This window comes from Paraphaeosphaeria sporulosa, assembly GCF_001642045.1.
Source record: "Paraphaeosphaeria sporulosa strain AP3s5-JAC2a unplaced genomic scaffold CC84scaffold_2, whole genome shotgun sequence".
Classification (NCBI taxonomy): Eukaryota; Fungi; Ascomycota; class Dothideomycetes; order Pleosporales; family Didymosphaeriaceae; genus Paraphaeosphaeria; species Paraphaeosphaeria sporulosa.
Window position 1 is genome coordinate 158,178 of NW_017253361.1, and position 20,287 is coordinate 178,464.

Genomic DNA, 20,287 nt, shown 5'->3' on the forward strand with positions numbered 1-20,287 from the left:
GGGCCTGTGGGCCTGCCAGTTCCAGAAGGACGTGGACTATGTTCCGTGAGTCCCAAGACTATTGTGTATAGCTGGGGTAGAAGAACTTACGGAGGAGTCCCCGAAAGAGGAGGTCCAGTAGGGCGCTCAGTCCCGCTCGGTGGAGGAGGAAGGCCAGACACGTTTTGGCGACGAGCACGGCGCTTCGCGGCGCGGGATGGGGCTGGCGGAGCACCTGAAGGTGGCGGGCCGGTGGGCCTGGCAGCGGAGGGTAGACCTGAAGGTGGAGCGCCGGATCTAGATTTACATTAATGATTGCACGATGGTGTTTCCAAAAATCGAACGTACGGTGCAAGACCGCTGGGAGGAGGTCCACTAGGAGCAGGGCCTCCGAAAGATTGAGCAGAGGCGTAGCTGGCGATGGCCAGGGCGTAGGCGAGGCGGTTGAAGTTAACCATGATGAACAATTGAGGAGGAAGCTTTGCTTGCGTGCTGAAATCGACTTGACAGAGACGGAACAATGATTTGAGAAATGAAGGCAAGTGAAAGGAGGTTGTCAAAACCACGAAGCAGTTGAAGTAGACGAAGTAAGGAAGTGAGGAAGAGATGTAGATAGGAAGATGGTGATCGAAGTGAGTGATGGTGATTTCACGAGCTCACTATTCTCATCTTTATACCACCCCAACTCTTCAAAGAATGTACGACATCCATCGCCCTCGTCCACAATGACGCGGCGAAAGCAAGCGCCAGCGTGATCAGCCCCGAGGCCACGACTCTCCATCTCCCGCTTGCGTACAGCGTTTCAAGTCACCGGCCACTGCCATCCATCGCAAGTTTCATCACGCAGAGCCTCAATGGCGTCTGTCCGGTAAGGATTGGCCGATGGGCATGTTTCGTTTCGCGGCGAGGCGTTGCGGGATAGGCCGAGACTCCACACGCTTGCGCGTCGCGGCGCCGACGACGCAAGCACGCCGAAACACGCCCCTGAGGCTGGAGAAGCTTCGACGCGCTGGCGTTCAAGCTTTACTGGGGAGTCTAGGCAGGGACGGTAATTCTAGGGTGCTGCGCCTTTAGGGGTTTGTGGAGTGCATGACGACCTGTCGTGGCTGGAGAACGGCTCACAATGCAAACGGCGCACTTGCCCAAAAAAGAAAACCGGAAGCTGCTCCGGAAAGTATACTCGTGGAGCTCTTCCATAGGAAAAATGGTCATTGTGGTACGTATTGCGTTTTCCACTTTGCAAAGCCTGAATGTGTGAAGGGCAGTTTATGCATACCTAGGTAGCCAGATGATGGGATGTGTCACGAGACCCGAACAATCTCGGCGATGCAATGCCGAGTCGCTCGGCAGGACAGAAGTAGGAGACGACGACTTCCAAGTTTGATACTTCCTATGACCACGGCGTTCCCATCACAGAATTCACGCATAGGATCGAGACCCAAGCGTACAGACATGATACTCCCCGTGACCTTCATCACCTCTCGATGCAGTGTCTTCGGTCCAAGTCAACGACCTGACGCGTAATACACGAGAATCGTCAGTGAACACCGGGCAACCAAGCATCCTTCTTTACCCTTTGCCGATGTAAGGTCATCTCATTCGTCAACGGCGATTGATGGGGGGACACTAGTCCTCGCGATGGACTAGGCGTCTAAGCTGCTCCTTTTCTCAAATTACTCCGTCTTGCGTAGCTAGTCTCTGGTTGCAATGTTCCAAACGAGTGTCAGCAGAGCTTGGCATTGGGCCAAAGTAATTTGATGGCTGGAAAACGTCCTGCATTCTATGATATCAACAACTGGTGCTTGTGTCAACTTTGTTCCGATCTCTGTCTCTCCTCACGAACTGCCAATCGTGAGGCAATCATCAATATTTCTGAGCCAACTTTCGAAACAGGTGGTGCTCCTCGTCCAAAGCGTTCCTCCCGCTCACTGTGAGGGGAATGCGCCTGGCTTGCGTGTTAACGATAAGCGCTTCCGGTTGTACGACATGCTCTGTGCTGCCTGTTATTGCCTCGTTAGCTGCCTTCAGTAAGATATTGTTGTCCATATCAATGCAACTAGAATTCGGTTTTCGGCCGGCACCATTGTTCTCGTGCTTCTCTTTGGGTAATTACTCCATCAAGGCTTCGGCCTGGCACTGTCTATGAAATGTCGACGGGGCTAATTAGATTATACGTGGTCGTCGATGCCTTCGCAGTCTCGTTACTTTGGTCCTGAAACAGGCGCGTAGATTCTATTCTTCGCGAAGGTCGGGGTCCCGTCGTCACATTGGCCAGCAGCGCAGAGCATGTTCAGTCAGAACGCCTTCTGCCCATTTGCCGATCTGTGGTTCCTGTCGATCTCCGACCCAACGGTTATCTCCAACATACTTCTGAGATCTCCTGTGTGACAATACGCACGTTCGGCGTTTAAGTTTACCACACCCGTGGCTGGGTATCGCTCGTTCAGACGTTCGGTGATTGCAGTTGTTCTTGATGGAGAGACCGCCAAGAGAGTAGTGCTGGAGTGGGTACAGCATAGGTAGCCAACATCCTTCGTTTGGTTGTGTGTCGGTAAATGCGGGCTTGTGATCGAAATGGTTAACATATTCGAGTATCGTACGAAACGATTCTCCGGGTCAGTGTCGAGAGTGCGCCAATTCCTGAGCTTCCAGAGGAAAGCATCTCCTGCTCGAGAGGTATCTTCCGTTGCTCTTGAGGTCGCGCGATGTTGAAACTCTTCGTCAAAGTGGTTGGCGATATCGCTGTCCCGGGTGGCGAAGGCTGATTCTCGCGAACTGTAGTAAGGGATTTGCAGTGCTCAGAAGAACGCACCGCGGATGACATGTTGATTGATCAAGGATGATCAACTACCATAGGTAACAGCACACCTAATGAACGCAGTTGACGATGGGAAGGAAGTAGCACGCAGTCTACACAGACACCTTCCATTTAAGGAGCTTTAGATTCACTACCTGCTAAGGATCATGCACTACGTTTGCTTGCATTACTCGAACTGTGTTCGGAATTGGTGGTTGGTGTTCTGCGAACCATGGGTTTGGGGTTGAACCCCTGATAGAGCGAGCTTGGCGGTGGTCCAAGCTTCTGCTCCTTCCCCACGCCGCCGTGAACGATATCCCTCACGCGCAGTTGGGACGCCCACTTCTTCGCCGTCGAATAGTCTGCCCGTCGCCTCCGCCATGCTCTCCGGCATCCTTATATTCAACCAAAAGGGCGAAAACCTCATCTTTCGCGCCTTCCGCAACGACTGCCGCCCCCGCCTCGCCGACGTCTTCCGCATCCAAGTAATATCGAATGCACAAGTGCGCTCGCCGATTCTCACACTTGGGTCCACCACTTTCAGCCATGTCAAGCACGAGAACATCTACTTGGTCGCCGTCACCAAAAGCAATGCGAATGCGGCGCTGGTCTTCGAGTTCATATACCGGTTGATTGGGCTGGGGAAGGCGTACTTTGGCAAATTCGATGAGGAAGCTGTTAAGAACAACTTTGTGCTGGTGTATGAGCTGCTTGATGAGATTCTGGACTTTGGGTACCCGCAGAACACCGAGACGGATACGCTGAAGATGTATATCACAACTGAGGGGGTTAAATCGGAAAGAGCGATGGTATGCGCGCTGCGAGAACGCGTCCGTTGTGGATGCTAATTGAACTGCAGGAGGACTCATCGAAGATTACCATGCAAGCGACTGGTGCAACTTCCTGGCGGCGTAACGACATCAAGTACCGCAAGAACGAAGCCTTCGTAGACGTTATTGAAGACGTAAATTTGCTGATGTCGGCGACGGGAACTGTGCTACGAGCAGACGTCAATGGCCAGATTATCATGCGCGCATACCTCTCGGGCACTCCAGAGTGCAAGTTTGGACTTAACGACCGGTTAACACTGGGTGACGACAACTTGCAAGGGCCTTCTGGAAACAAGGCGGGCGCGAAGGCGACAAGAGCAGCAGCCGGAAGCGTGTCTTTGGAAGACTGCCAGTTCCACCAGTGCGTGAAGCTTGGGAAGTTCGACGCGGACAGGATAATATCCTTCATCCCTCCGGATGGCGAGTTCGAACTGATGCGATACCGGGCGACCGAGAACGTCAATCTGCCCTTCAAGGTGCACGCCATCGTGAACGAGGTCGGAAAGACAAAGGTGGAATACAGCATAGCGATTCGCGCCAACTACGGATCGAAGCTGTTTGCAACGAACGTGGTCGTGCGGATACCTACACCTCTGAACACAGCGCGCATCACGGAGCGGACATCGCAGGGCAAAGCCAAGTACGAGCCGGAACACAACAACATTGTCTGGAAGATCCCGCGGTTTACTGGACAAAGCGAATTCGTGTTGAGCGCGGAAGCCAGTCTGACCAGCATGACGAACCAGAAAGCGTGGTCAAGGCCGCCGCTGAATCTGAGCTTTTCGCTGCTAATGTTCACGAGTTCCGGGCTGCTGGTGCGGTATCTGAAGGTGTTTGAGAAAAGTAACTACAGCAGCGTGAAGTGGGTGCGATACATGACCAGGGCGGGTAATTATGAGATACGGTGAGTCCCCTATCTAGGACGAATAACCTGCGTGCATTGCTGACATCGTTCCAGATTTTAATGGCGTTGTGCTCATTTGTGACCACTCGCGGATCGTGGAGGAGTTGCATTGCAGGCGTTTAATGGGACACAGTTGCCATATATCCGCATGCGTGAATGGATCATTTTTCAAGAGACGGGCATCTAAGCATACGATAATGTATTACGCGGTGACTGGTTGTCGCACTTTCTCTGCAGCGAGGTCGCTCCTTCACTCTATTACTCAACATGTGCAATCTCTATGCCCAACCGTCACAGCCCATCTTCTCCCCATTTTACTGATACTCCTCCAGACACACAGGTGCTACGACGGCCTCGAGTCATCCCATTGGTCTAGACGCTTACAGAACGAGGCTTCAGCAGCTCATGTTCCGATACACGGGGATGTGCAGCATACGCGCCCGTCTGTGGCCGCTGCATTTCCGGTATCGCAACCATGAGCAGCCGGGTACCTCGATCAGGCCCAAAAGCGCACCCACACCATTTGAGCTACCTGCTGGAGATGTTGTCCAGTATCTGTATCATCACAGTTTCGGAAACCGAAGTGCAGAGATGGACAAGGCCTCCCAGAAGTACCGAGTTGGTTGTCCATTTTAAGGACTACGAGGGACGCCACCTATGAGAATCACGAGGGAACACAAGTCCCAGTGTGGAATCGACAACGGTCTAACTGAGAAAGAACAACGTCTGTATGCCAAGGAATTCCCTAGATACCATTGCTGCGCTCTTGCAAGGGCGAGTGGCACTACTTGTGTCAGCGAATCCACCAGCGCACTAATGAAGCTGCCTCCTAGTCTGTTGTGGCTTCTCGTACTATCTCATCGAGCTGTTCAGTGGCAATCAGCATCATTTCAAATTCTCCAGTGCTTAATTCCACCCACTTAATGATCAAGCTGTACACACATGGCTTGGAGAAGTCATGTCAAAGACCGCACATCACAAGTAAATTTATTTCCGCTGGTCACTCCACGACTCCGATGGTACATCCGGCTTTGATATCTACGACTATCACGCACACTTTTCGCTCTGCTTGTTAGTGCCTTGATCCTCGGTGGTTCATGAATTGTTTGTGGCGGCGAGGCCGTCGCGTGGGCGAAGTGGAAGTAGGTTTCATTCTCATAGGATCAATCTGCACTTCGCTTTTTGGTGAGATGCCCACGTTCTATTGTTCAGTCGGCTCTTGTGGTGGTCTGCTGTAAACCCGATGATGGTCCTACACATTTTTCGAATCTGCATGTCTGTGCACACTCTCGTCATTTCATTTGTCTATAGTCCCATAATACCGCATTCTAGTCTGGATATCCCAGCGTATGACCGAGAGGGTGCTGATTGTGTGGAACGTTGCTTGTTAAAAGAATTGGTGGCGGGATGTGGGTTGCTGGTGGTCTTTGGGGCGAATGTCGACGGGGGTGGGAGAACGGAGGAGTGGAAGATTGTGTAGGGGTCTTTTAATGGAATGAAATGGGTTGACTCTGCTCACAGATGTCTATCACATGATATAAGTGCGGAGCAAATCGCTAGCCGCATAAGGACCTCGCCTACTTCCGACCTTCTGCCTCAACGCGTAGGATACTCTGACCACCAACTTAAGTGGCAGCAACATATTCATGTGTACACCTGTGAGACCTTCAAATCTCAGGCAGACATGTTGCTATGCAATCTTCGTCGTCATTCGTCACACTCGAGACGAGAACCTTAAATGGGGATCTACAGGGGTGCAGCATCTTCACGAGAAGGAAGGAAATGTTTACGCGTGACGTAGCTCAACGCCAGCCATTACAGGCCGCTGCCATTGACCTGTTCTGACGTTTCTTGTATTCGGGGGTGCCGTTAGACGTTGTCAACATTCAGATCGCGTTTGTGCTAGCATGCGCGACATCGATAAACATCGCAGAACAGAGCAAAACATCCAATTGAAGCGTGCGCTTTTGCTCCGCAATTCAAGCGACCCCCAAACCGCCTGCTGCGGGCCGATTAGTGCATCTCCAAAAGGAGGATGGATCGCTAGCCAAACGCGAACAAAAAGCTAGCATTAAAGTTGCCACTTTCGGCCGAATTGTTCCGATTTCGTGAGCGCGACCTCTGAGGATTCTGCGGTACGATAACCACATCCACACTTCCTCCCGAGCCTCTGGATCGGACCGTATCGCGTCGAGGATCTGATCTGGCCTGGACGACCCCGGATTTTTTCACTCCCCCGCGCGACATCCTCCACACCTATGCCCCATGAGCAATTGGACCCTGCTTATCCAGCACCGCCCTTCGGCGGCTCTGAATTCCCACCACGAACATCCTCGCGCTTTGGCACCGGCAGCTATGAAGACATGTTCAGCAGCCTTGACGCCCATCCCGTGCTATCCCGCCCGCTGATGCACCCGGGGACAGGCCAACCACTGACGCCCACTACGCCCTCAGAGAGCCACTGCCCTACTTTCCGCCACCAGCGTCCCAGGACCCCAAAATCATACTCTCATTGTCCTCCGTCGCCCCGGTCGGCGACGTATGCGAGCAGGCCACTCTCCCCAGCCCCTCCAGTGCCCCCCATGCCACCATCTCCTCACCTTCCACTGAAGACATCCTACTCCACCGGCGCAATTTCCACCCTCGCAGGCCCAGGGTCCGGGCCCCCAGGTCCCATCTACGCGCCTTCGCGCTCCTCGTCCACAAAATCAAACTACACCCTTGCCTCCAGCACCTCAGCCGCAACAGCGGCCTCCCGTTCCAGCAGCACCACTTCCCGCCGCTCCACCATGAAGCCGCGGCCTGGACCCTGTGCCCTGCCGCCCCAGCCCGGCCGGCACAATTCGCTGGCGGAGCTGCACGCGCGCCAGACCAACATCGACCGCGTGGTGCAGCCCATTAGTCCGTACGCGGAGGAGCCGAATCCGCTCGAGAGGATGGGGTATCTAGTTGGCGGGATTGTGCGGCGGAAGAGCAGCGGTGTGGAACTGCGCGCCGAGAACGACGGAGAGAGGGCGGCGGGATTAGGCGGGGGACTGGGGTTGAGGAAGAAGAGTAGTTTTGCGAGGCTGGGGTGGGGCGCGCGGGGAGGCGGCGAGTACGAGGCTGAGCGGAGGGGGAGTGCGCCGGGGGTGGATGTTAGTCGGAACTTCTGAGTTGGGGATGGCATCGTGCAGTTGACTTTTCTGAGCTGCAGACTCGAAGTTGCAGGGAGCGTTTGCTGTATGATTGTATTGGTTCTGGCTGGAATCATCGCCTGCAAAGAGAGTGGCTACCGTTTGTACGCGCAGAGATACCCTTATATATTGTGATGGGTCGACATGTATTGTATTGTGTACGTTGGGCATTGTGATGCCAGCGTATGTTGACTCGGTCCGGCAGGCTTTTAGTATGCATTGCATGACATTTGTACGTGTTGGGCCCTGTGGTGGAGCAGTTCAGCTAAAGTAGTCGGGGATTCATCAACTGCATGTTGCTGCCGCAGCGGCAGCGCCCCTGTGCGGTTTAGACAAAGCAGAGGACGCTTCAGAGCGGAATAGAGCGGAGAACCACGACAGAGTCACATCACAGTAGCAACGTAGCAAGCACAACATGTCATTAGGGGTTACGCGTCCTAATTTCCTTGAGCTGCATGAAGAAGCACCAAGCCATATTCCATTTGTTAGTGTCTGTACCCTTCGTAACCCAGGTCACTTTGCGAACTGCAGTCATGCCTCTCAAGAAGCCCTTCGCGTTTGCCGCAGACCGCTAATCCCCAACGCCCACTTCCTGTGACGCTGAAATCCACCGCAAGCTTCTCCAGCTTCGAGCGCTTAGCAGGTGTTTGCATGTCGTCAGCAGCCGCCTCGGGCATGGTCGGAGTCTGCGCGCTCTTCAGACCTCGCTCAGTGTCGCCAATCGCAGGTTACACACGATTAGGACCCAGGCACAGATCAGAATGATGGCTGACGGGACCGCGAGTAACTTGGGTTTCTTAGAGTCCAGCTTCGACTGGAAGACCGTGGACGTGATGGAGACGTCTCCCCGTTTGCTGGGCCAGCTTACAACGTCCCCGAGGACGGCTGCACCGACGGGGACGCGTATGAAGTTCTCAATGTACGGTACTGTCCATTGGTTGTTGGCGCCGCGAGCAGATGAGGTATGGTGGGCTGGTATCCAATCGGCACGGTATTCATAGTGTGGTTGCGTCCCTTCTGCGTTGATGCCAACTGTTATTGGTGCGACGGTCATCCACAGAGCCAGCGTGCTCAAGGTGTCTTCTTTCCTCGTAATTGGATCGTATTGTGCGTTTCCTTTGGTGCTGTTTGGTTGCGTGACCATTAGATTGGTCAAGAGTTGCATCCGGACTGGGTCGGAGTTGCTCCTATCAGAATGGCTGATTTGCAAATGATCATCTTGCATGTCCAGATTGAAATTCCACGCGACTGTTATGACGTTTCCGATACGAAATTAGTCTTCGTCTTGATCGGGAAGATCTGTGGTGGTTATGCCTCTAGCAATGTTACCGTCGAAAGCTGCAAAGACGAGCGTAGCGATCGGATGTGTTGAGGTGAGATAGCGGTAATTGTCGGCCCATACATGGAGTCTTGTCCTGCGTAGTACTTTGACTGTTGAAGCATGGCCCTGCCCCATGTTGGTCTTGTAGTAGAGGAACGTCCCTATTTTAATCGGCTTCTCAGGCTGCCATGCAAAACAGCTAATCTGCTGTTTCATTCCTACAGCTAAACGCTCATGATTCCTCGTTCTGCATGCGCTCTGCGATTGATGAAAAAGTCGCGATACTCTGGCAGAGATTCAGGGGTGATGACTAATTGCCAAGAGGTGTACAGATCGAGTGCGGTCGCTCATATGCTTTTGGGTGGATTCTCTGGGTGGATTCGCTTGAGTGAAGCTAGGTCCGATCCCGCCGCCAGGGACACACTGGCTCTCGAATGATGTGGACACGGTATGAATGTCATACACCAGACCAACTAGTGGAGCGGCAGATAGAGGCTTTATAGTACCGACGACTGTGCAGAGTAAGACAACGGCCGACGAGAAAGTCCTGGCTGCGATGATGGCTTTGGGGGAAGATGGAATCGAGCCCTGGCTCGCATCCAGGTATTTTTGCACTTGGCCTAGTCATGGGTTGTTCAGCGAGCAAGCACCACAGGGCAGGTTCCGATAGTGTATGTGCAGCGTATGCGATGGCTGCCATTCCGATAGAGAAGACTGCCGTGGCCAAACCTTGTACCATTGCAAGGCGGGTTTGAATGTATACTGCAAGAAGTGGTCAAAAATATGTTGCTGGTTACGAGTGCGAGCTCATAAGAATATTCAGGATAAGCTCACGTACATAGCCTGGTACATGGCACGAGATTGCCCAGTCCGGACACTGGAAGATCTGCCTGCTAAGCCAGACAGTGAAGATAGTCGTGCCCGAGATGCAGATCAGCCCCGACATCAATGCGACAACAATCATTAGATTGTGCTTGATAAAGTTCAAGAGTCCTGCATGGTGTGGTGTGTTCTCACCATCCGTGTCTTCTTTCGTCGAGTAGAGTGGAAGCTTCATTGCGGAGGATATGCGCGGGAATGATCGTGGTAGGCAATTTGGTATAAAGAAGTGAAACTCTGCAGGAGATCTAGATATCTATATTACTCATCTAGGGCGTCGCGATTTCAGCGTAGTGTACAGCTCGGAGTATAGAAGCACTTGTGAGCCTTTACGTCTCGATATGCAGTTTGATTTGTTCAAGCCTTCCAGACGACGCAGTTAAGCTCTTGGGGTGTTCCACATGTGGTATTAAGTGTAGCCTCAGTGCACGGACATACCGGTAGATGGTCAGCGCCTCAGCCTCAGGGCATTGGACCACTAACAGAAGTCTGATCGTCTGCAAACGCAGCAGGCGCAATCCAACCAATCATATGGCGTTCGCAGTCACAGTCGTAGTTCGCAATTGGCAGTATTCAGTAATGAACACGACCTAATCTATGGCGAGGAAACAGAAAAGCAAATCTAGATGGACGGTTCAACAATTAAGCGCGTTTCTTCATTAATCCAACATCACCTGCGCACAGGGCGGCGGAAACTACTATAATCCATCCCCGGCCGTAAGGCGCATCACCGAGACCAAGCTTATAATAATCAGCTTCAAGTCAAAGCGAGGTTCAGTCGATTTGTAGCCCTGTCATCACGTGACATGCAGGCGTAGCTCCATCCTCCCGTCCCACACACGCACCTCAAACTCAACTCCTCAAAACCGATGCCTTGATGGGAACCTGCTTCCTCATCTAGCTCAATGGCTCAAGAATAGACAGCAACGACGGAAAATGTCATCTACTCCACGGCAAGAAACGTCTTGCAATGAATAACATCATCTCTCGATCCCTGGCGGAAACACGTCGAGCTGCTTTTGTTCTCAGAGAGAGAGATTGTGAGGTTCGATCGCCTTGAGAAGGAAGAGAGGAGCCGGCACTGGAACGGGTTTGCATCGCAACTTGGGTTCCGCGTCGCACCAGGAGCACATATACCACGACAGCACGTGGCCGAACGTGCCGAGACGAAGAGTAGGACTGTCCGAAACGAGAAGCTATCCGAACACGTGGTGGCAAGGGTCGTTTTTGGGAGCTGAAGTACACCACATCCATTGATCGTTATACATACACACCAACAGAATGCCCGTGGAGCTACCGTTCCAGCATCATTACATCGCCACAGGCAGGACTCGCTATTCCACAAGATATCACCCACAGACCAACCGCCGCCTACCACTTCCATGTCTTGGGCCCAAAGGTCTCGCCATCCGCGACCACATTGCGCACCGCCGTACCGGCGCCATCCACCGTCCGGCCGATGATGGTCGTGCCCCAGTAATCGGGCATCGCGCCGCCGGGCAATTGGACGCAGAAGAAGAGGAGGATGGCGCACAGCGCGAGCCCGACGTCGAGCGCCGCGGAGGTGACGTAGTTGTACTGCATCCACCACCCGAGGTAGCGGCTGCGGATGTACTTGTTGAAGACGTAGCCGAAGAGGCACCATGCGAGCTGTGGATGGCGGAGTCAGTTATCTGTCTTGTTCCATACAGGCAAAAGGTACGGGTCAGGGGATGACTTACGATGTTCATCGGCGAGTACGGGGGTACGTAGCCGAGCGAGCCGAAGATGAGCGGCATGCTGGCCTTGCGGACCCAGCTCACGCGGGGGAACATGCGAGCGGCGCCGTAGACCAGGAAAGGCGCGGCGATGCCGACAAGCCAGAAGTACTGCAGGTTCTTGTAGACGGCGTCGCCGGAGAAGATGTGCTTGGGGCCGATGGCGCCCCAGATGACGGACGCGTTGTAGAAAGTCTTGACGTAGTTGCAGGTGAAGAAGCCCGCGGCCTCCTTTGTGCAGACGTTCTTGATGGCGCCCATGGCCCACTGCACGGTAGCGAGCTGGCACAGACACGACCACACGGTGGCGACGAGCTGGGCGGAGAAGAGCGACCGCTGCGGCACGTGCATGTAGTGGCCGAGCTTCAAGTCCTGGCAGAAGTACAGCGCCTGCGTCATGACGATATAGCCAAAGGTCTTGAACATCATCATGGCGATGGGGTGGCCGGGCTGGACGTAACCGATGATGAACTCGGTGAAGACGTTGAGGCCGAGTTGGATGTTGGTAAACGCCTGGATGATACCAATGGGGATGGTCCACGTAGCCGCAATGATTAGAGACAGGACGACCGAGTACCAGGCCATTTCGGTCGGGAAGCAGAGAGCTGAGACAAAGGCAAACACGATCATTACGGCCAAGAGGATCAGGTACCACCAGGTAGGCACCAGCTTGTATTTGCGCATAATCTTCATGTGGATGTCATCGAGCTCGCCCCGGGATGACTTCCAGCGGCGCCAGATCTCAGCACCGTGGAATAGATAGGTCTGACTGATAAGAGCGGCAATGGAGGCGAAGTTCATGCCGTAGGAGAGCGCAAACGACGTGGAAAGGAACAAAGGAGAGTATGCCTCGTACGCAGCCGGGTCCACAACGTGCTCGGGGGTGAGAATGCGGGAAGTGTTGTAAACGGCACCGGTGTTATCGAGGATACTGTTTTGCAGGATCGGGAGGTAGTCGGAATACCAGACGCCGGAGTAGTGGAGAGCTGGGATGATGATCCAGACGAACAGAATGACACCGAAAGCCGTGTTGGCGTGTGCTGAAGAAATCTGGTTAGTATCTTTCGATGTACGCTCAGATCATGGAAGCTTACCGTGCCAAGGGCTGATTAAAGGGCTGTTGTAGAATCCGTTAATCTGGGCCCAATCGAGAGTGAAACCTGTGAAGGGGAATCCAAGAGCAATACCAGTGGTCTGTCCAAAAAGCTGGTTGACGATGACGCTGTCGGGCTTGATCCAGGTAACCCATGCAAAGTAACTGAAGGCGGGAATGATGAAATCCGGGAACCAGTGCCATATGAAGGAGCCAACCATGACAATCATGAACATCTTGTAACGAGAGATGGACCAACCGTTGGTCTTTGCCGGATCGCTCGGGGCGTGGTTGTGCAGAGCATACATGAAACCGACATTGACCAGAGCACCCGGCCAGATCATAGCCGCAGGCTCGACCAGAAATTTTCTGACGGAACCGGCCAAGCCGAAGCCCAGACATTGCGTGGATAGGGCGAAGAGGATGTTGAAGCCCCAGCCAAATTGGCTGGTGTCGAACTTGTAAAACTTCTTGAGCGAGACCACGGTGTCGAGAAAGTAACCAGCACCACCTCCGAAAGCAGCGTTTGCCATGGCGACGATGATGACATGCTCCTTGGTGTTGAATGGTCCGGGGTTGAGATTGGCCTTGAGTCCAAAGATTTTGAACTCTTTGTTAGGAAGGAACTTGGCGGCACCCATACCCAGTGGGTACGCGAGCAGGAGCACCACGTATGGGCCAATGAAGATGAGGGGATAACGCAACAGAAAAAGGGCGTTTACGGAAGAGCAAATCGTAGTCATGAGAAGACCCAGGACCCATGCTCGCAGTGTGCCCGCGGGTACGTCTTCATCGTAGTTTCGAACCACAGCGCGGACCTGAAACGTCAGCAACAGACAGAATGCGAATGTGCAAAGCGGTTACCTCGGGGTACGGTGAGTTCTCAATGACTTCTCCGACAAGCTGCGCCTCGCCTTTGTGGTCGTGAGCTTCAGTGACGGCGTCAACCATGTCGATAGCCTCTTCTGGCATGTTGGGGTCCCACTTGTGGTCTTGTCGAAAGGCATTGAGGCGCTGGTTTGCCTCTGTCTCGCTGATGTCGCGGACAACCTCGTCGATGACCGAACTGGCGTCTCCATGGCCGGCGACGATGGGTCTGGCGCCGGAGCTCTCCCCCTCCATGTGGGAGAGCTCGGTCACGGTGACGGGCTCCTGGTCAGTGTTCCTTCTCTTGAAGCCAAGCCTCTTGCTGAAAGCTTTGGACGCCATCCTCGCGGGGTTGCGCAAGAGCGACGAGTGATTGCACGCAGGCGAGTAACGGGCACGGAGGGCACGAGACCCCGGTTATGTAGTCGGACCAGCGCCAATCTATCAACGTATACGGCGCCAGGGCACGTCGATAACCACTGCACGGACGTGCACGCTATGGGGGCTAACGGAGGTGGGTCTCAATTCCAGTGCTAGCGAGAAGCCATGCATGGAGAATCTAGTATCGGGCGGGCCCATTGCGATTCCTTGGATTGGTTCCAGCAGCAGATTACTCGGTTCCAGCGAAGGGGGCCGTGGAACCAGCGTGAGGGTTGCCGCTGGACCTCGGTGGCGCTGGCCAGGGCTTGGGCACACGACATGCTCACTGGAGGATCAACCACATTGTTCGACGTGTTCCTATCAGCGCGTCTCGATGGCTGCGTCACGGCGATGGTCGACCGCACCGCGAGCTCCTTCGTATCGAGCGGTCGTGATAGCGGGCGTCATGGAGGCGGCGACCTGGCTCCCTGCGAGCGCCGTGGTTGGCTTAGCATTGCTTGTGATTAATTAAGCACCGCGGACAGATAACGTCTAGCCCAGATAGGAAGGCGCCAACACGTTCACCCAGTTCGCGTGAGCCTTGCCGCGACCACTTCCCCGCTTTCCACTAGCCTGCGATACCACCGACAACTCGCCCGCAATCAAGTGCCTGCGCCCGGAGCCAGCCCTGCCCAGGCTCATTTCGTGAAGGCTAGCAGAAGCTTGACAAGGCTTGACGCGACGTCGAGCTGCCTAGGCAATGCTGGCGTGCCAGAACATACCTGTCCGCGTGATGCATGGATACGGCATGATATCCGCGTTATCTCGCCCGGCGCGTCCTCCTTCTTCCCGCCAGGGATCGCTGTGCGGCGTGGCTTGACGGCAAATGTCTTGACGAAGCTTGGTGCGCGGTTGGGCTGACGGGCCACACCCATCTAGCCTGTACCGGATAAGGGTGCGCCCTGCATTCCTGCCTCATCTTAACGTAGCTCTTATCTCAAGGACAGCAATACACTCGCAGTGGACCATGATGATACCCGGCTTGCGGATCCCTCGAGCCCTCTCATTAGCCCCCGATTCCCCAAGGTCTGCAAACATGAGCCGCTGCAGTGGTGATATATCCTGCAGCTAACTGCCAACCGAGGCCTGTTGGCGCCAACGACGACTGTGGCTGGTTCCCTAGAGCTAGCGGCCGTACCCTCAGCGAAGTTTATCCAAGCAACCTTCCAGAATAATCAAGCAGCTGCCACATCTGTCTAGGGCCCTATATTCGTGGGTGCTCGCTACCGAACACAGTCGCACATGCATGTGCTGGATTTGCGCCGGTAGTAGAGGCAATCATCTCGACAACACTCACCTTGGTCTCGCATCGTCTTCACTGCACACCAAGACAGTCACGTGCTCGACCTGGCCCTGGAAGTCTCCTAGGGACCCACACAATCGCTGGACGACAACTGTCATGAAACGCTGTTCTCGTTATAGTCCAGGATCAGCCCCTCAACCCTTCGCCAATCCTCCGCCATGAGGAAGGAGGCCACGTGCTTTTGTACGCAAATTTCCGACCAAACAACGGTCGAGCAATGCCTTATCGTTGCAACAGCGCTTCAAATACCTATAGCCGAGGGTCTTATTTGTTTCTTGACAATGCGACAGCCCCTCCCACCATGATTGGCGATGCCATCGGCTCAGACACCAGTCGAACAATCGAGCATCGCCATGCTATCTTTGCGAAACTATGCCTCCACTGGCGCAGGAAGGCCGTAAGCTGTGCCGCAAGTAGTACATCCACCCTGTAATACTTCTGCACGGTTACTTCCACTCGCCTACCTGTTTAGGCCAACCGGGCGACCAAGCGTGATTTGGCGGCCTTGAAATAGCTTGCCAGAACGCTTATAATCGCAACTAACTAATTGGGTTACCATCAACCCCGGACTCGACCGTCACCAATCAAGTGAATACACCATCAGACCCTCCACACATATCGGTTAGAAAGGGTTTGCAGCGGCCCGTGATCATTTGTACGGCCGCATCTTCATGCACAAGCTCAGTCATCACAGAGTACTCAAAAACAGCTCCGTGAGCATCATGGCTTCGCTCATCAACCCCTGGACTTTAGTGGGAGACGCGTTGGCCAAAAGTAAACGTTCTGACGACTTTGTTTAGGAGCCTGAAGCGAGGCCCATGTTCTTTCTCGAGAAATAATGTGAACCTAACAAACCCATGCAATCACATCATAGCCCGCAAAGACTGCTTCTGTAAGGCTGGATGATGTGCCTTCAGCGGCGGAAGCGCGTCCGACACCACACGCCCATTCCGCACGAACAGCCTCCGCCAGTCGCTGGGATTCAGCGGTAGCTGCTCGTATCGGGTTCTCGTGCCCGTCTTTGGAACCGCGTCGACGTAATTGTCGATGGCCGTTCCTTCAACACCGCCGTTGCTCACCCGGACAACCTTCTGCCCTCTGCCCACTCCGAAATTTGTAGGCACCGCTTCGTCAAATTCTTTCGCGCTGACTTCTAGAAGATCTTCCGTGTCCCGCTTGATTCCAGCCGCCAGAGTGGCAATGCATTCCGCATCGCTCTTGCCATCTGCTATACCTTTCCAATAACCCAGAAATCGGTACGCGTGCCCGATCATGCCGGCCATGGCCCCCGCGCTGGTCAGGAAATGCCCATTGCCAAAGGAATCCCCAGCAACGACGCCGTTGGTTGCGACTCGCGCATCACGGCCAATCTTTTCTACAAGACTGAATATCTTGGGCCCGTACAGCATCTGCACGCGCCTTAGCTCGGCCTCTTCTACGCCTAGGATCAACGCCGCCTGCGAAATATAGTAGTCGTAGATGAGCAGCTGGTAGGCTGCAAAGTACTCCGGAGCATCGGATGATGTACCTGCGGGAACGAGCCCGGCAGCAACGGGACAGAAAACCATGAAGTCGGGCACTTGCACCAGCACCCACCCGATTTCAGGATCGTTCTCGTGGCCGACAGCGATCTGCCGCACCCAGTACTCGTCCCCAGCGGGACCAAACTCAGAGGCTATCCGCCTGCGTAGTCGCCCGTCCACGAGCATTTCCAAAAGCCCCGCAATGTAGTCTGCCTGCGCGACCACGTTCTCCTTGTTGGCGCCGACACCTCGCTCCACGCGGACGTCCTCCTGCACAAAGCCCAGCCGCCCGGCATCGCTGCTTCGGGACCCCTGCGCGATGCAGAACAGTTTCGGCACGCCCAAATCAATGGTCTGCGTCCCGGGCGTGCGCACACGGCGCGTCTCCCCCTTGTACTCGATCTCAGTAACCTCCTCAATCAGCACCTGCATGCGCCCATCGTCTCTGTGCACGAAACCCTGCCCCGCACCCTCTACGACCCGATGCTGCGTGAACAGCCTCACCCGCGGCGTGAACCCGGTGCACGTCTCCGCCCGCGCAAGATCCATCGCCTCCACTTTCTCCAGATACCGCCGCAACAGCAACAGCACGCTCTTTGCCTCGGCCTGCCACGTGCTCGGTCCCTCCAGCACCTCCCGCATATTCCCTCCAATCTCCCTCTCACACGGCGCCCCTGGAATCTTTGGACTCTCCAGCACGCTCACCACGCGCCGCGGCCGGCCCTTCTTCCACCTATCATCCACAAACTCCACGTGCCGGATCCGCCCCGCAAGATGCTTCTCGCCGTCGTGCCCCGCAACGATCTTATCCGCAATGACATCCCCGGCCACCGTCTCCGCGCTGTAAAACAGCTTCGCGAGCTGCATCCTCGTCGTCCCGTCCGCCAGCGTCGGAACGCCGCCCTCGCCGTACCGCGCGAGCATCAGCGCGTCGATGCGCCCGAGCTGGTGGTACAGCGCCTCGCGGACGTTCCAGTGGATGCCGAGGGAGGGGTCGCCGCGCAGCTCGACGCCGACGGCGCCATGTCCCGCGCACAACGTCCACAGCATGGCGAGCATGTTTGTGGCGCCGAGGCCAAGGGCGAGGAAGGGGGCGTTGTAGGTGCCGGCGGGGCTGGCGGATCGCGTGCCGGGCGGGGTGGGCAGCTTGTCGGCGCGGCGGTGGGCGAGGTAGGCTTGGGTGCCGGGAGTGGGAAGGGGCGGCGGCGCGGGCATCGTGGCTGGCCGTGGGCGAGGGCAAGGAGTGATGTGATGGAGGAGAGGAGTTTGGGTGCGTTCGAGGGCGCAAAGGGAGTTCCTTCGCGCGTACGCCGATCTGACAGGGGCTATACGAGGCCGGAGTAGGTGCCATCCTGGGTAAGCTCACCCTCAGCCGTACGCATCTCGAAAAAAGTATGCTGACTGTTTGGATTTGGACGAGATACTACCTGCGACGCTCACTCCCATGCTACGGGCGCTCCCACGGCATGGTCATGTCGACCGCTGCTCTACCCACCCACCGATAACACGAGGTGTCGCAAAGCGGCTTCATGATCGACTGAAACATGTCAGGCATAAGCTGACCCATTCACCGTTGCCGTCCACATGACGTACGCAAAGCCTAATGTTGCGAGAGGTGTGTTGCTGGAGGAATAGAGTGCAATCCCACAAGCGCCGTAGGCAAGAGGCAGCAAGGAGACAAGTCCCATATCCGGATGCAGCTCGAACAACCGCAGCCCCTTCTTTCGTACTTCATCGACTTGGTTGTGAACAGAGCTGCAGTGTCGTTCACTGTGATCGCTCCGGCTAGGCTGTTTAAGCAGCTGCTAGGCTGGATTGGGAACGCTAGCGTGCCGGCGCAGGATACAGCTTAGGTGTCTGCTTGTAGCTAATTTGTCTATTGCTGTTTGTTTCATGTACGGGCTATCCAGGCTGTGTGTGTGGTAGTCTGTGAATGTCGAGCCGGCTAGGTGCATGCAGCCCGCCGGGTGCTTGCCGGACGTACCTGCCATACTGTCCATTTGGCTTTGTCGTGGATTCATCGGACATGCGTGACGTAGTAGCAATGGCAGCGGGATTGCGGTCATGGCGCGGCTAGCCGTGATCGAATCGTCAAACTTGGTAAGGAATGCTGGTTATGGTGTAGGGATTCGTGTACTGTACGCAGTTTTGAGAGGGCTTTGTGAGTGGTGATGCCTTCGCGTGTGTGGGGTTCGTTTATTGGGCATACGTGTGAGATGCTCGTGGCTATCGTGCTTGACAATCTGTCAAAGTTGGCCAAAATGGTTCAAGGAGTCTGGGAGTACTGCATCGATATTCAAGAGGCTGCGCGCAGGGGGTTTCATGGTCCGTGGTCCCGTTGGTGGAGGTCGGTATTGCGGGTGTCACACTCCGATTCATACTATGGGTTATGCTCAGCTTCTACCAATGGCAGGCTGATCAGATCTACGGGTACGGTACCTCGGCGAGTGCCAAGCCCTGTTCTCGTGTTCAGCCGCTACGAATCTCCTTCGTTGGAGAGCACCTCGCGCCACATCTCACCGGATAGTGGCAGTGCAAGGCTGAGACTTTCGCGACTATAAGAAAGCTGCCGCCAGCGTGATCTTTCCGAACCTTTTTGTGCTCCAAATCGTTCCTCGCGCATCTGTTTATTATTGCTAGGTGTTATGTCAACTCACCAAGATGATGTCGCTGCCGCACAGTCGAGCCCTGCTGATCGCTCAGTGGTTGAGAGGATGGTTCGCAGGTCAAGTCGTATTTCAGAGAGAAAAAAGCCTGCCAGTCTGAAGACGGCTTCATCTGACCGCTCGGTGTTGCGCACCAAGACCGGCCGAGTTGGCAAGGCTGGGAAAGAGCCTAAGTTTCACTTCTGTGACTGCGGACGGGTACGCAAATTTCCATGCACGTACTGCTATGATGCTGTTTTTCAGTGCATGGCGACGCGGGGATCTATCATTTCTCGTTCTCTAGAAGCATTTCCCTCACACGGTGCCTTGCACGGCGCACGCTTCCACACGATGAAAGCTTGTCTTGCAGCGAGTCCAGTAAACTTACTCTTGCCAGTCGTATACTACGATCAATAGCCTGAGGTATGTCTATGTGCCTATGCATGGGTATCATACGTGCAAAAGAGCTCAACACTATCAGACGGCATCAAAATCGGTATTGTGTTCTGAGCCACGACGAACTTTTTCGGAGCCCGAATCCCTTGCAAAAGCATCACGAACAGCAGTGAGGCCTAAGACCTGATCCGCGATAGACTACTTGGTGACAGTTTGCAGTAATGAGAAGAGTCTTATTGACCACCAATCGCTTCCCCCCAGCAACATCGAACAATCACAGCAACAACAAATTATTTTTCCTGTTCAGCTATCCGATGCAGTGAACCAATATCGGGACGAGTCGCCCGACTGGGACATTGATAGATCGTTCAATTATCGCCATACTTTTGCCGGCATC

The 20,287-nt window shown here is 54.7% G+C and overlaps 7 protein-coding genes across 7 annotated transcripts in view; 3 read left to right on the forward strand and 4 right to left on the reverse strand.

The window, feature by feature from the left end:
• CC84DRAFT_1160435 (uncharacterized protein) overlaps window positions 1–639 on the reverse strand; it is a 2,068-nt gene extending 1,429 nt beyond the window's left edge. The window contains exons 1-2 of the mRNA XM_018177502.1: window positions 328–639; window positions 91–276 (exon numbers count right to left, since the gene is read on the reverse strand). Of these exons, the coding sequence (XP_018039599.1) occupies window positions 91–276; window positions 328–437 (296 nt within the window). The 5' untranslated portion in view covers window positions 438–639. The remainder of the gene's footprint in view (window positions 1–90; window positions 277–327) is intronic.
• A 2,466-nt stretch (window positions 640–3,105) lies between these two features.
• On the forward strand, window positions 3,106–4,795 carry CC84DRAFT_1202032 (clathrin adaptor, mu subunit). Its single transcript, XM_018181747.1, has 3 exons — window positions 3,106–3,585; window positions 3,636–4,510; window positions 4,565–4,795. Exons 1-3 carry the CDS (start codon window positions 3,157–3,159, stop codon window positions 4,569–4,571), a joined length of 1,311 nt encoding a protein of 436 aa, XP_018039600.1. The 5' UTR covers window positions 3,106–3,156; the 3' UTR covers window positions 4,572–4,795.
• Window positions 4,796–6,631: 1,836 nt separating this feature from the next.
• On the forward strand, window positions 6,632–8,071 carry CC84DRAFT_1255336 (uncharacterized protein). The gene has a single exon (XM_018184529.1). It carries the CDS (start codon window positions 6,769–6,771, stop codon window positions 7,663–7,665), a length of 897 nt encoding a protein of 298 aa, XP_018039601.1. The 5' UTR covers window positions 6,632–6,768; the 3' UTR covers window positions 7,666–8,071.
• A 305-nt stretch (window positions 8,072–8,376) lies between these two features.
• Window positions 8,377–8,911, reverse strand: CC84DRAFT_1202034 (uncharacterized protein; the record flags this gene model as incomplete). Its single annotated transcript, XM_018181748.1, has 1 exon — window positions 8,377–8,911. The coding sequence occupies one exon, from the start codon at window positions 8,909–8,911 to the stop codon at window positions 8,384–8,386; it is 528 nt and encodes a 175-aa protein (XP_018039602.1). The 3' UTR covers window positions 8,377–8,383.
• A 2,346-nt stretch (window positions 8,912–11,257) lies between these two features.
• On the reverse strand, window positions 11,258–13,945 carry CC84DRAFT_1084679 (small oligopeptide transporter; the record flags this gene model as incomplete). Its single annotated transcript, XM_018174063.1, has 4 exons — window positions 11,258–11,536; window positions 11,608–12,683; window positions 12,738–13,554; window positions 13,601–13,945. The coding sequence occupies 4 exons, from the start codon at window positions 13,943–13,945 to the stop codon at window positions 11,258–11,260; spliced, it is 2,517 nt and encodes an 838-aa protein (XP_018039603.1).
• Window positions 13,946–16,146: 2,201 nt separating this feature from the next.
• On the reverse strand, window positions 16,147–18,258 carry CC84DRAFT_432682 (putative efflux protein). Its single transcript, XM_018186229.1, has one exon. The coding sequence runs from the start codon at window positions 18,062–18,064 to the stop codon at window positions 16,190–16,192; it is 1,875 nt and encodes a 624-aa protein (XP_018039604.1). The 5' UTR covers window positions 18,065–18,258; the 3' UTR covers window positions 16,147–16,189.
• Window positions 18,259–19,450: 1,192 nt separating this feature from the next.
• Window positions 19,451–20,192, forward strand: CC84DRAFT_432701 (uncharacterized protein). The gene is made up of 3 exons (XM_018186230.1): window positions 19,451–19,713; window positions 19,892–19,917; window positions 19,976–20,192. Exons 1-3 carry the CDS (start codon window positions 19,495–19,497, stop codon window positions 20,061–20,063), a joined length of 333 nt encoding a protein of 110 aa, XP_018039605.1. The 5' UTR covers window positions 19,451–19,494; the 3' UTR covers window positions 20,064–20,192.
• The last annotated feature ends 95 nt before the right edge of the window (window positions 20,193–20,287 follow it).